Raw genomic sequence first — 15,400 nt, 5'->3', positions numbered from 1 at the left:
CAAACCAGAGGACCGCGATCGGTTCTGGGAACGATACTACAAATAGTTAGCTCTGATTCCACCCCGTGAGAGAGGCTTTCCGCCTTCACCAATTCCGCCAACTGCCTGTACAAACTGAGGATGATCTCTGAACCCAGACGGCAGGAGTCACTGGTGCAGACATGAGCAACAATTTGCAGTCGGGTGCACCCAGTGCCTTCTATCACCGACGGTAGTGCCTCCTCCACATCTCGGGTGAGACCCCCCGGCAAGCAGACAGAGTGAACACTGGCCTTCTTCCCCGACCTTTCTGCTATTTCCCTAAGGGGCTCCATCACCCGCGTAACGTTGGAGCTCCCAATAACTAATAAACCCCTCCCCCCGTGTGCCTGCTCGGACCTTGCTGAAAGAGCAGCCACATGTCCCCTCACAGGCAGAGCGGGCGATGCCACACAGCCAGCCTCCACATTTACCCTCTGCCTCGTGCGCCGCGAACGCCGCTGAACCCGCCACTCCCCTTGGGGAGAGGGTGGCCCAACCGCGCCAGGTACCCGCGAAGATGTCTCGACAGCAGGGACAGTGGGTGAAGCATGTGACACCTGGGGTGTACCTTGCAATGCACTAGACTCTCTACTGCCACTACACTCCGAGGCAGCAGCCTGAAGACGGCTGACTGTGGCCATCAACATGCTCAGCTCCTCCTGCGTCCTTACACAGCAGTCACACATCCTATCCATCCTAAGGAATCAATTTAGTGAAGAGACTTAATCAACTTTTAACTAGACGGCTAATTCACAGAAGGCGGCTGATTATTGACTAAACTGTGATTGCTAACCACTTCTTGTAGAAAACAATGAAAATAGCACTACCTGTCTCTGGACTGTATTGAAAACAAACACTAGCACTACTGGCACTATGGCTGACTAAAGGGACTCTCTGACTGTATTCAAAACAAACACGAAATCTATGGAAAACTATTACTAGCACTAGACAATTAAAGCTTCCTAAAAGCAAAAACACACGGAATAAGAAGTGACAAGAAAAATACAGTTAATACTTAAATTAAGGTAGCTCGCTGCACAGCAGACGTGAAGCAGATGGCGGTTAGGGCGACACCGACACCACTGGCACTACGGCCGACCAAAGGGACTCTCTCTGACTGTATTCAAAACACGAAATCTATGGAACACTATCAATAGCACTCGACAATCAAAACCTCCCAAAAGCAAAAACACACGGAAGAAGAAGTGACAAGTAAGAAAAACACAGTTAATACTCAAATTAAGGCAGCTCGCAGATCCCAATGATCAATGAACAATAAACCAATATGGTTTCCCTTTCTCAAAGATGAATATAATACATTAATTACAAGCCCACACCACTTTCCAATCCTGACTACAATCCCTAGTGGGTGTACAAATTAAATAGCATTGTGCAAAAGCAAGAGGAAATGATCAATAATTTTGTAGACAGGATTAGAAGGCTGAATATCAATATGTACAAGCTGACAGCCAGCAGCAGCACAAATAAAGCTCTTCTGTATTAAGTGAACAGAAGGCATTAGTTGCACTGTTTTGGGTTTTAGCTGCTGCTGTACCCAATAAAGTATGAGCAGAGTTCCCATAAATGTTGAGCAAAGCTATGGTAACTACTGCAATGGCCTTGGGGTGGTAGGTTAACAAAACCAATGGAGACTCTGTAAAAGTTTAATAGTTTAACCAGTGTACATATAATATCCAATTCATCAAAGCTTAGGAGAATTGACTGCCTGTATGGACTATAATGTGAAGTTGTGCTCAGTGTAAAAACGGGAGTCACGTCTCACTAAAATGTGAAAGTGTTCCAGTGCAGACAGTGTGAAATAGAGAGTCACTATCCACACAGTTAGAGATCCAACAGCAGTATGGAATTTGGGACCAACAAGTCACGTCTGTCATAACCACAAAGACTGCAAAAAGGAGCTGTCACAGCATTTCACCATGAAGCCAGTCTCAGTACAACATTACAACCACCTGTACAAAAACCAGCAGTGTTACCGAAATCCAGTACGACCTGTAGCATTACGCCTAAGGCATCTGCATGTCAACACATCTGACCCTGGAGTAAGTACTGGCCTTCCAACCAGTGAGGAAGCCTAGAGTCAGCATCCACTGTGAAGCAGGTTACCGCTCTGTGCCACGGGGAAGCATCATAACTTTACCACCTGTCTGCTAGTGCAATCATCAAAATCCATCATCCCACAGGATCACCCACAGTATGATCCAGCATCAGCTCTGATGGGCTGAAGATTGAAGTAGGATTCATTTATCCACTGACCCACTTAGTGTCAACCATTGTTAGGTGCCACAAGCCAATTGTCGAGGTTTAAGGTTTGTTCTATGGATACCATTTTTTTTGTCTCTGCCATTGCTGTGACAGGTCACAGGCACAATCTACTTGCAGCATAGCAGTGACACCCTGCATTGCCAGCAATTGCTACAGCACAGGTTGCTGGCCGGGAATTATCATCTGAAAAGAGTGCTCAGCTCCTCGGATGTGCTGAGCTGTAAGAGTTGCATGTGAGAATATTACAATGGACTGCCGCCAAGGACCGTTGGCTCGACACCTCCTCCTCAGCTGTAAGTGGGCACCGTTTCTTGCCATGCATGAGAAATAAATCAACTTGTTCCAGTGTGACTGTGGTTGGATTTGATCCTCCCAGGGTTATGGTCAGACCAACAACATTGATAAATCTACACCAGATCTCTCACCCTCCAATGGAGTGACCAAAGGTTCTAAATTAATACAAGGATTGCTCAGAAAGTAATGCACCACATTTTGTCTCTTCAATAATTATTTATTGAACACAATGAAATGTACACACAAGTTGTGCAGTCTGAGGCACCACGTCACGGATTGCAAGGCCCCTCCCGTCGGAGGTTTGAGTCCTCCCTAAGGCCTGGGTGTGTGTGTTCTCCTTCCCATTCCATGGCCTTCCTCCAGTGAGGCATGACAGTTTGTATGCCCTATTGGTACCATTTCCTGTTCTGGTCTTGAAGCCACCCACTGTGCGAATCCCCTCTTCATATTCCTCAAAATGTCTTCCATAAATGTCATCATTTAACGGCCCAAATAAGTGGAAGCCTGTGGGAGGTATTTCTGGGTGGAAAAGATAACACTGTCCAGTCCTCTTTAATTATGTGTTCCAAAGTCCTCAAACTTATGTGAGACCAAGTGTTAACATGTTGAATCAAACCATCAGATGGGTTGTTATGGCACTGAAGTAGCTGGGAGCACTTCTTGAGTTTAGTTAATGTGTTCACACATGCTTCAGAATTAATGGTGTTACCTCTTGGCATTACATCAATGAGTATAAGACCCTCAGAGTCCCAAAACACAGTTATAATGACTTTAATGTGGAAGAAGTTGCTTGGAATTTTTTCTTCTGTGGAGAGCGAGTATGACACTGTTCTATCAAGTGTCAATTTGTTTAAGGCTGAAAATGGTGAACCCATGTTCCATCAGCTGCCACAATCTGGGAAGAGGATGCTTCCCCTTCAGCTTCAAAATGTTGCAGCAACTTAAAAGAAAAGTTTTATTTCAGAGGTTTGTGTTCCACAGTAAGACAGTGCACAATCCACCATGCACACACTTCTGAGTAATCATGGGCATGGATGACAGCATCCATGCTTTCTTTGCAGAGTCATTATGTATCAGTTCTTGTGAATGAGAACATAAGCAAGCTGCACCTTGTCATGTGTAACAGTTGTTGATGGCCTCACCAAAAGCTGCTAATCTTGGAGCTCTACCGAATCAACTTCTTGTAATTGCCTCATCCTCTTGCCCAGTGACTAACTGTCAACTGCAGATGCTCCATAAACTGCACACAAATGTTTGTGAGTGATGCTAACAGTTTCTTGCTACACAGTGAGACATTCACTGATGACACACTGTTTGTAACATACATCATTTACAGACACCATTTTGAAACACTGCTGCTACCATGTTATCTACCAGAGGAAATAGACAATTTGCACATACTCTCCACAAACTTCAAATAATACATATCTTAAGTTTCACTTTAGTACCATTGTTATTGGTTGAAAAAAAGTGGTGCATTGCTTTCTAGGTGATCCTCATATTTTGGAAATACTGAGTGTCCTTCCTGCTGTAAACAATATTTTAATTACATTCTTAACTTTAACATAAACTTATCTCTTTATGTTTCTACTGACTTGTGTAGAGTTTTGTGAACATCTCATGTCTGATGTTTAAACTTGGTGTTCTGACTGCCCACACAACATACCATGGTTTGTTATAGAGCCCATTCGACCTGTTTTAACAGGGGAGACCAGCAATGCTTTAGAAAACAAACTGATTTATGGGAATGAATTGATAAATGCAAATACAGATAAATAAAATCCGTGCAGAGTTCTGCACAGTGATTTAAGAGCACACTAAAGATCCAAAGGCCTACAGCTTGAAACACAGACAGTCCTAAGATTTTTATATTTTTATCTGTCACATACACATTCTGTATTGACTGAAAATTTAATAAGTGTCCATACTTGTCACAATGTTACCCCCTATTGATGTGAATTTCTATTTTTAAAAATCATGTCTTTTGACTGTGTAATTTGTATCCGGTGAATTTCGTTTCATCTCCTCCTTGTCTTAGGTCCTTTTTAATTCTAGGGAACAGCAACAAGACACACAGAGTGAGGGCAGTGGAGGGGGCGTGCACTGAGAGGGGAGGGGAGAAACTGTATGTAGTGTTGGTGCAAAACCATTATTTTGTTTTTTGGTAAAAACTGGCTAACAATACCATGTGACAGAATTATCGTGCTGAAAGAGCTAATCCTTTGAGCACTACAAAGTAGGATTTTTTCCTTCAGTCTCTCACTGTTAATTTCCGTATCTGAAGGCAGTAATGCTTGACAACTGAGGTGCCACGAAAAACAAATTCACAACTGACTATCACTTTCTTACTGAGAGAAAACAAAGTTTTGCCAACTGCAGTCATGGTTATGAAGTAGCCTCAACCTTCCCCAATAAATGCTGAAGGACAACAGGGTATCTGTAGCAGATTTCCTAACAAGAAAAGAGCTCAATGATACCTCAATGTTCTACTGTCGCTTCAATAAGAGTGGAGTTATCATCAACTAGGTAAACCTGTCACTACTGCTGTCCACCTGCTGCAAAGAAATTCTTGTTGATATTGAAGCCCCCTCTTATTCCCCAGAAGCCACTCTGTATATTGCACAGGCTTAGAAAAAAGCACTATTTATTAGTCATAAATTAAATAATTGAAGATAATTTTACCAGTACATACTCCACAGAAAAATGAATGTAATGATTTGTTCTGTATATGCTAATTAGAATTTAGTTTTTGCTGCAATTTTAGTGGTAATTCATAATCTTCCTGAAGCCAATTTGTAAAACCACAGAAAACCACACAGACAGTTCAAGCAGTTAAAAATTATGCAATACAATGGAAAAAGGTAAGCTACGACTTCCTGGTTGCTCAACATTTTCCTTTAGTTATTCATCTGCTTATGGCCAACACTACTTCTATGTAATTAACAAAAATTTCTAAAAATAGGCACGGTATTTTACCTATTGGTCAAAATGATGCTGTTAAGAGGATTAGAACACCACTGCAAGAAAAGTTCGCGTGAGAAACCACATTCCATGTCAGGAGAGCTGGCCAGAACAACCTGCAAATAACAAAACCATCATATATTTAAGACAATGTCTAGCATTTTGGTAGATTCCACAAAGTCTATAATTCCATAATAATGAGACATGCATCTGATTTGACAGATTTTATATAGTTTTCTTTGTATCATCATACAATGATAGTCTTCCCACACAGTCTTCCCATGCAACTAACAGAAAAATATAAAAGTGGATGATCAAAAAAATTCCCATCTTACGACACCGCTGAACCACACGTGCAATGCATTGTGATTCTGACAGAGGTATACAAGCACTAACATATACGAAAAGAATTAATGTGGCATCTGTGTCTTTCCAGTGTGTGTGTGTGTGTGTGTGTGTGTGTGTGTGTGTGTGTGTGTGGGCGCGCGCGTGCGCGCGTGCTGGCACGAGCGTGCGCGCAACAGCACGAAATATGGCAGTATTGTTTCCAAATGCGTTAAAACAGGACCACTGTGCTGTCACTCTCTTCTTGGCTGCCGAAGAGCAGACAGTGATACATATCTATATGTTTACAGTGATTTTGCCTGATTGGCATATCAATTCTGGACTGTAAGGACTTTGATGGAAAGTTTTTGATCAACCCTTATAGTTTCTCAGAGCAAAATGAGAAAAGTAACTATTAATTGGTAGATAAATGATGAATAGTTTACTGACATATGATGTAGATAAAAAAACAGAAATAGCTTACTAGTTTTAGTTTTCACTCACCTAATGTTTGCCATTACTTTATCTCGCATCATATAAAATCCTGTTTACTTGGCATGCCTGTCCTCTACATTTTAGAAACAATCAAGTTTCTTCTCCATTTGATTTCCATACGGAACATTTTATTTTTGAGCCCTCTTGTATTGCATTTTGTCTCCAACCAAAGCCATCAGAATTCTTGCTATTACTACCTCCATTTCAGAAAAGAGCTCAGGGAGGGACTGAATAAGAGAGGAAGGAAGTGGGGCGGGAAGGAGACAGGGATCAGTGATAGGGAATGGGATATATATATAGATAGAGATAGATAGATAGATAGATAGATAGATAGAGAGAGAATGGAGGAAGGAAGACAAGGGAGAGGATGAAGGTAATTCAAAACTTAAATTATTTTCTGATTTGTTATGTATAATATCCTGCCACTTAAATTATATGGAGACCAACTCCAAGAGTGGCAAACATATTACCTGTGTAGCACGTACTTTCACTTCAAGAGTAATAAGTGTGTCACATAGGTGGGGGAGGTGGTGACTGTTGGCCCTCTACAGTAAATCACGAGGGGAGGGTGGGGGTGGGGGGTGCCTGTTGGACTTTGACAGGAAATAAACACCCAACCTGATAGGTGGTTGGGAGTTTGCTTATTATTGAAGCCTCATTCGCTGACTCTCGAATACAACTGTTACTTCGCTTTCTGGATGTTGGCTATTTGTATGTGTCTTGCAGTTTAGCCCTTTGAGCTCTATGGTTTCTGCCTGAAAGCACCATATTTAAGTATCTATGCCTTTTTCACATGAAACCACCAATGCTACTGCAAAACAGAGACAAAGTGGTGCACTGAGGTAATTCTGCAAAAGTAGTCATTGCAGAAGTCACTTATAGCATTCAAAGCAACAGTCTGCGTGTAGATTGTGCTACATGATTGTAGAAGATTCTGACATGTGTTTTTCTTATAAGTAAGTATATCCAAGTTATTTTAACATAAATTTGAGTTTGCACTACTACTTTTATGAGTATTATTGCAATGAAACCACTGGATCACATGACACAAAATTTTATTAAGTTTAAGGCCCATTTTTGCTTGTTATATAAGACTACAATTTCTTTTAGGCATTACAAGTTCATGGAAGTTGGTATGTGGGATTCTGTCTTGGAAAAATATGAATTTGCCTTCAAATATAACAGATGAAATGATGGGTGGTTGAAAACTGTATGTCCCAGTGGTTCCAAAGTGAACCAAATCCTTACAACAGCTGATTATTTACTTTTTGCAAATTCTTTTTGCACTCATTGCTTACTATGATAGAAAGGATAATTATGTGAAAAATTTTAAAATTACTTATTTTTTCATGTTGGTGGGACTCAAAAGGTTCCTGTTCATTCGTACAAATTTTAGGCCACATTACTTGCAGTCACAACATGTGCTTTCCATGTTTTTTCAGCTATCATTGTCAGTGTCAATCTTGATATCAACACACTATGGGGATCAATGGTGTGGCCTGTATAATTTCTATTAACCTAAAACACAAAATTATGTATTTCCTCCTATTTCTCAGGTTCCACCATAACGAAAACTTCATACATAGCAACATAGTCGGAAGAAACAGCCAAATATTTGTGACAATGAAGATACAAAATTCACAGCTGTGCTATTATAATGATCATGATTAAAAATAGTGACACTATAGGGTTTGTAAGCAAAAGAGATGGAAAAGTAAACAGTCTGAAAATTAATGTAAACCATTTCTTTTTGTTTGTTTTATTTCTTCTAGCATTGTTAAAATGAAGACATCAATAAATGGCATAAGTTAGGAATTGGCATAACATTAACTTTTTGGCAGATACTTTATGTCAGCAAAACAGTTTGAAGTTTTGATTAGGCAGAATATGTTAAAAAATTTTCTCATGGATACTCTTAAAAAGGAGAGGGTCATATTACATATTAAGGTAAATACGTTGTATGCACAACTCATTCACATTTTTCTGTTACATTAAAAGGTTTCTGCCACTGATAATCTCTTTCCACATTATGTGACCTGTTCTTAATTTATAAACACATCACAGATGCACCTACAAATAGGCATAATTAATTAAGCAATATTTAAAAGACTATTTCTACTAATATTTATGATACAAGAATGTATACAGAATTAAAGCTACATAGCATACATATCCATGTATTAAACAAAAATACACAGCTGATTCTACATGATATACAATGTTATTGTAGCATAGTTGAAGCAAATGTCAACAAAAGTCTTTTTATCAGAGGATGCCTTGTCACATACAGTAAAACCCTGTTCTTACATTCCCGCATTTAACGTTTTCCCACTTTTAACGTTGCTTTTTGTCGATCCCACCAGAAGTCCTATTCTCTCAATACAATGCTTTCTCATCGTTAACAATTCTGTGTTTCAACATTTTCCTCGTTTTAGGTTTTCTTTGACATCACCAAGACCTTGAAGACTGATTTTCATATATATTTCTGCAAAAGGTGCATCATACTCCTGCTCAAAGTCAGCACTGGAACAAAGCAGAAAATGCAGACTACACACAAAGTTATTGATCATGTGATGCAGTGTTAGAGCAGTAAGCAAGACTTTGTCAGCGCATTGGGCCACGGCTGTCTGTATTATAGATTTGCGGTGTTTGGAAGGGTAAGAAATTATGATGAGTCACTGCCTTAATGATAATCACAATCTGACAGTGACTCTAGTAGCAACCTCTCCTCCACTCATTGTGTTGCTTTGCAACAGCTTTAATGGAATTCCAGTCATTTGTACAAATAAACACAGCTTTTGAAGACAGGTGTTTCTGTAATGGCCTTTCAGGAATTGTTGTTATCTCTGCATGATATATGTTAATCAGTACTAGGCACACTGTCTTGGGTTGGTAGGACCTGATGTCAGACATGAACATTCCTCCTCAAGTTGCTCCATAACATGACAACAGTTTCTGCCCTCTTTCTCACCCCGGCCGCCCCTGAGTCAAGTGACCTCCTTGTTCGCAACAAACTACAGACTCGTGCCTATCGTTCTCTGTTTACGAAGCCTGCCAACTTAAATATTTTAACCAATATTGTGTCACAAATTTTATTGACCATACTTTAATAATGATTATCAATAATGAGTATCACATTAGAATATCTTTGTAACGGGGTTTCAGGAACGAGTAGAGCTAATTGCTGTGAGAAAGAAACAAAAACAGTTATTATTTCAGTTTTTTTTTAAATACATAAAATTTAAACTGGCTTAATTTCATATTTTGAACAATATAAAGAGATTGTCAGCAAGAGTAATTTATTTGTTTTCGCTTGTTTCCCATATTTTTTTTACTTTCCTGCCTTTTACACGTCTTTAAGTGAGTCCACTAAATTGTACAAAGGGGGTTTTACTGTATATTTAAATGTTTTATGAGGTTTTGATCAAGAAAATAAAACAAATGTTTAACAAAATAAATTACACAATGAGAATTACTCGGTCAAATATGGTAACAGAGGAAAGTTTGTTATATGAAGTTAACTGATACTTCCGTACCTTTGGACTTGGTACTCGGCTGAGTTCAGCTATGCTGTGACATAACTGTAGATGCTTAAACTGAAAAGGATTATTCCTTGCTCCTTCAAAGGTTCGCATTAATTTGTCACTCATCCACTCAATCTGAAAGCCAACAACATAAGATTACAAGTAATTTAAAAAATACCACTGAAAATGAGCAGTAACACAATCTTTGAAATTTTTTTGGAAATTTGTGGTAAGATCTTATGGGACCAAATTGCTGAGGTCATCAGTCCCTAAAATTACACACTACTTAATACAACTTTAACTAGCTTACACTAAGGACAAAACACATACACACGCGCGCCAGAGGGAGGACTTAAACCTTCGACGGGGGGCACTGTGCAGACCGTGGTAAGACGCCTCTGACCGCGCAGCTACCCCGTGTGGCAACACAATCTTTGTGCAGTAGTTTAGACACCAATACGTCAAACAAAAAGCGCAATCTCCACAGTGGAGATCTATAAAGTAAATTGGCTCAAAATCTTTATTATTACATGAAACATGGACATAAACGAACAATTCCCTATCTTCTCAAAATCATTAAAATATGACACCGAATTAATGTCACAGTTACGGAATGAGAAAAATATTGTTTGGTCCATTTGTTTCAATAGTTGGGTTAATACACTGTAATGACCATAAGTGCTACAACACATGTGATATCTAGGTAACACTTATCAGAGAGTTGCTGAGACGTATTCTTTGCAAACAAACTACAAGCTACTCATTCTAGCTTGATTATGATATAAAATATGATACTACTTACCTATTTTTGGAATCAAAATAACTGACCATATCTTCTATATGAGAATAATATACAAACTAAAGTGTCCAGTCCATGAAGAAAACATTTTATTGAAATTGTCATAAATACTTCTATTTAAAGATACTCCACAAAACATGTAAAAATATTTTTGCCAAAAAAGCCAAAAATAGAAACAAATTAGTGGTGATCAAACGGAAAGAGCAACAAATGAAGGATGTAGAATAACGGAAATGTTGAAGAAAGTCGCAAGTCTTTGTATATGCTAAAGTAAAACCCTGTATTAATGAATTCTATTTTAAGGAATTCAAGCTTTTCTGTCAATTCCTGTGAAATTGCCCCAAGTTCAATGTCACTGAAATTTAACTATAGTGGACCTGGCTTAAAAGAAAGCCCTCATTTAAGGAATAAATATTAAAGCTTGCAAACTGAAACTTATTTATGTGACAACTCTTAACATTTATGAAAAAGTTGCTTCAGACTGCTGCTAGAGAAAACATCAATAATTTAAAATTGATTGTTATTGCAAATATGTTTGCCATAATCTTTGGTTGATAATTTTGAATGACAGCCATTTTCCACATATATGTCATGTCATCTGGCATTACAGAAAACATTGCTATTAGGTCTTAGCATGCAAAGAGTACTGAATTGTACACTGCAAGATTTGCGTATTTATAGCTATCAAAATAAGAAAGCTTAAGATTCAGCAGAAGCCTAAAAATTACTCTTGATGATGAAGACAACTGGAATATTAAACTCTTTGACATAGAAAACAAATGTATGTGTGATATATACTTAAAGATAACCAGGCATTCCTGAAAGCTGAAGCTCATGACCCTTTTACATTAAAAATGAATGACATTTATGCTTCATCATTTAGAGGTGTCCACACAACTTCCTTGTAACTGCACAGTTATCCAATAAAATCAAAATCTGTACCGTTAGCTGAATTCAAGTTGTGTAGTTTACATCCCATTTTCTGCCATTTCTCTCAATTCCGCCATTCCGTGGAAAGTTCATGTCAATAAAGTGATTATGAGGAACAGCAAAGGAGCTGCAATTTTTGTTGTGTGGTTGCAGATATATTGGTTCTTTAATTCTTTCAGAAAAGCAGATTGAAAGTTCTTTACATTTTTTACATCATCTCGAGTCACACCACGTTCCAGAAAGTTTTAGTATTTGTATTGAAAATAATAGATAATAGCTTTCTTTCACACAGTTAGAATATGAAACATGTATATCACAATGTTTAGGGCAATTCCCAAATCTTTCAGTAAATGCAAAATCACATCTTTTTCCTTCTTCATGGAAGTAATGACAGCAACAGGTTCAGGTGACATGCAATGACAAGACTTTGAAGAGGGAATTTCACTGTGCATCATTGCTTAAGACAAGTTTCTTGCACAGACAGACAGCCTGTCTGAAATATGCAGTATTTTTTAGATTAGCGATCACACACGACATCATATGTGATAAGCTATGAAGCTAGACTGAAGGTGTGTAGCCCCCTTAAGGATTTAGAAACAATTATCTTACTAATAAAATGGCTTTATGACTTGTGAAGCGCAAACACTCCCAGGATGAAAATTTATTATGAAAGAAGATTCAAAAAATCGCCTCAAAGCTCGGACTGTATATTTTAGCACATCAAATGACTGGCAGGATAACGTCTCACTCTCTCTTACCAAAATTTAAGTGGAGACAGTACTGAACATTGGAAGATAAAATATTTTGCCATGTCGCGTAATGTAAAACATCAATGTTGATGGAACTGGGAGCTAACATAATTTAATTTTCTCAAAAACATAGGGCTATTCAGTTCAGTGGGGAAAATGTCATGGGGGCAAATGAAAGCACAGAAAGAATGACTGCCCTGCTGTGTGTTAAGTGTGACGGCAGTGGTAAGTTGCTGCCATTAATTAGTGGAAAATTTTAAACTAATTTGGGTTTAAAAACATAAAAACATTACTGTGTACCTGCAACATCATTAGCCGAGATGGGTGCAGCAGAAAGAAAGATTATTCTCAATACTAACAGATGCCTCACATAACCAAAGCTAACAAGAATGTTTCATCGTTTCTTTTTCAGATAAGTCTCCTGCAGCCTTGAGACTTGGACATAATTCACCCTGTGAAAGCTGAATACAGAATGGCTCTTGTGCTGAGGCCAGTTTCCTTTTTTTACAGAAAGGGCATAACGATAACGAATATTTAGAAACCTATGCAAATGTTCGTTGCAGGATGTGTTGAACCTTATTGGCTGTGGGTCAGTATTAGCTGCTGTAGAAGAAGTAGTAAAGAAGAAGATGAAAATTAAAATAATAATTATTATTATTACCCTTCATGCTATTACAAATATCACATATTGCAGCAAGTTTGAGATTTCAAGACTGTTGTTATAACGATATTCAGACTTCTGCACACTAGGTAGCTGTAAGTGACTGTGTGATGCTTTTGTAAAGAATCAAGCACAGCTAGACAAAGGTTTATGATGATGATGATGATGATGATGATGATGATGAGGAGGAGGAGGAGGAGGAGGAGGAGGGTGATTCATCTGCACAATGATTTGTTGCAGCTGTTAAACTATTTTTCCTCACCCCGTGCAGATGAGTTGGTTCTCACCAATATCGACCAGCCAGAGCAACAGTTCTTGATCAGCATGTTATGCTGACCAGGAAAAAGCAAACTACATATCTCAATTACTTTTCTCATGAAATAAAGGATAATGTTTATGGGTTGTTCCTTTTTGAATAATTGTACTTATCTATGTCACTAGTGGAATGAAATACCATTTGAATGTAAACAATTTCTTCTTTCTTCTGTATGTTGCCTTTAAATTGAGACACCAATTGATGATTTTAATTTTGATCTTAAAATAAATGCTTACTGAATTAATGTGTGGCATTAATATATACACTCCTGGAAATTGAAATAAGAACACCGTGAATTCATTGTCCCAGGAAGGGGAAACTTTATTGACACATTCCTGGGGTCAGATACATCACATGATCACACTGACAGAACCACAGGCACATAGACACAGGCAACAGAGCATGCACAATGTCGGCACTAGTACAGTGTATATCCACCTTTCGCAGCAATGCAGGCTGCTATTCTCCCATGGAGACAATCGTAGAGATGCTGGATGTAGTCCTGTGGAACGGCTTGCCATGCCATTTCCACCTGGCGCCTCAGTTGGACCAGCGTTCGTGCTGGACGTGCAGACCGCATGAGACGACGCTTCATCCAGTCCCAAACATGCTCAATGGGGGACAGATCCGGAGATCTTGCTGGCCAGGGTAGTTGACTTACACCTTCTAGAGCACATTAGGTGGCACGGGATACGTGCGGACGTGCATTGTCCTGTTGGAACAGCAAGTTCCCTTGCCGGTCTAGGAATGGTAGAACGATGGGTTCGATGACGGTTTGGATGTACCATGCACTATTCAGTGTCCCCTCGACGATCACCAGAGGTGTACACCCAGTGTAGGAGATCGCTCCCCACACCATGATGCCGGGTGTTGGCACTGTGTGCCTCGGTCGTATGCAGTCCTGATTGTGGCGCTCACCTGCACGGCGCCAAACACGCATACGACCATCATTGGCACCAAGGCAGAAGCGACTCTCATCGCTGAAGACGACACGTCTCCATTCGTCCCTCCATTCACGCCTGTCGCGACACCACTGGAGACGGGCTGCACGATGTTGGGGCGTGAGCAGAAGACGGCCTAACGGTGTGCGGGACCGTAGCCCAGCTTCATGGAGACGGTTGCGAATGGTCCTCGCCGATACCCCAGGAGCAACAGTGTCCCTAATTTGCTGGAAAGTGGCGGTGCGGTCCCCTACGGCACTGCGTAGGATCCTACGGTCTTGGCGTGCATCCGTGCGTCGCTGCGGTCCTGTCCCAGGTCGACGGGCACGTGCACCTTCCGCCGACCACTGCCGACAACATCGATGTACTGTGGAGACCTCACGCCCCACGTGTTGAGCAATTCGGCGGTACGTCCACCCGGCCTCCCGCATGCCCACTATACGCCCTCGCTCAAAGTCCGTCAACTGCACATACGATTCACGTCCACGCTGTCGCGGCATGCTACCAGTGTTAAAGACTGCGATGGAGCTCCGTATGCCACGGCAAACTGGCTGACACTGACGGCGGCGGTGCACAAATGCCGCGCAGCTAGCGCCATTCGACGTCCAACACCGCGGTTCCTGGTGTGTCCGCTGTGCCGTGCGTGTGATCATTGCTTGTACAGCCCTCTCGCAGTGTCCGGAGCAAGTATGGTGGGTCTGACACACCGGTGTCAATGTGTTCTTTTTTCCATTTCCAGGAGTGTATTTCAGGATTATCTAGGTTCAAGCGATGTGCGTTTGTGGGTCATTTCATTAACATGATGATGAAGTCCCATGCTTCTTGACAGAGCATAGGGGGACGATGCAGGAGATACACACCGCCATACTAGGCAAGGTCCTAATGGAGGTGGTTTGCGTTGCCTTCCTCCGACTGTAATGGGGATGAATGACGATGATGAAGGCACACAACAACACCCAGACATCTCAAGGCAGGTGAAAATCCCTGACCGCACCGGGAATCAACCCGAGTCCCTGCACTCGAGAAGCAAGAATGTTACCGTGAGACTGCGTGCTGCGGACTTCATTAACATACTGGAGCTAAATCCTTATTGAATGAAAAT

General features: G+C 40.3%; 1 protein-coding gene across 2 annotated transcripts in view; it reads right to left on the bottom strand.

Annotated features, from left to right (window-relative positions):
- Positions 1–15,400, bottom strand: part of LOC126338753 (probable cleavage and polyadenylation specificity factor subunit 2) — a 153,550-nt gene that overhangs the window by 80,112 nt on the left and 58,038 nt on the right. For both annotated transcript variants that reach the window (XM_050001580.1, XM_050001581.1), the window contains exons 7-8: positions 9,915–10,037; positions 5,575–5,675 (exon numbers count right to left, since the gene is read on the bottom strand). In XM_050001580.1, the coding sequence (XP_049857537.1) occupies positions 5,575–5,675; positions 9,915–10,037 (224 nt within the window). The remainder of the gene's footprint in view (positions 1–5,574; positions 5,676–9,914; positions 10,038–15,400) is intronic.

Source organism: Schistocerca gregaria, chromosome 1 (assembly GCF_023897955.1).
Source record: "Schistocerca gregaria isolate iqSchGreg1 chromosome 1, iqSchGreg1.2, whole genome shotgun sequence".
NCBI lineage: Eukaryota > Metazoa > Arthropoda > Insecta > Orthoptera > Acrididae > Schistocerca > Schistocerca gregaria.
This window is presented reverse-complemented; position numbering and strand designations above follow the sequence as displayed.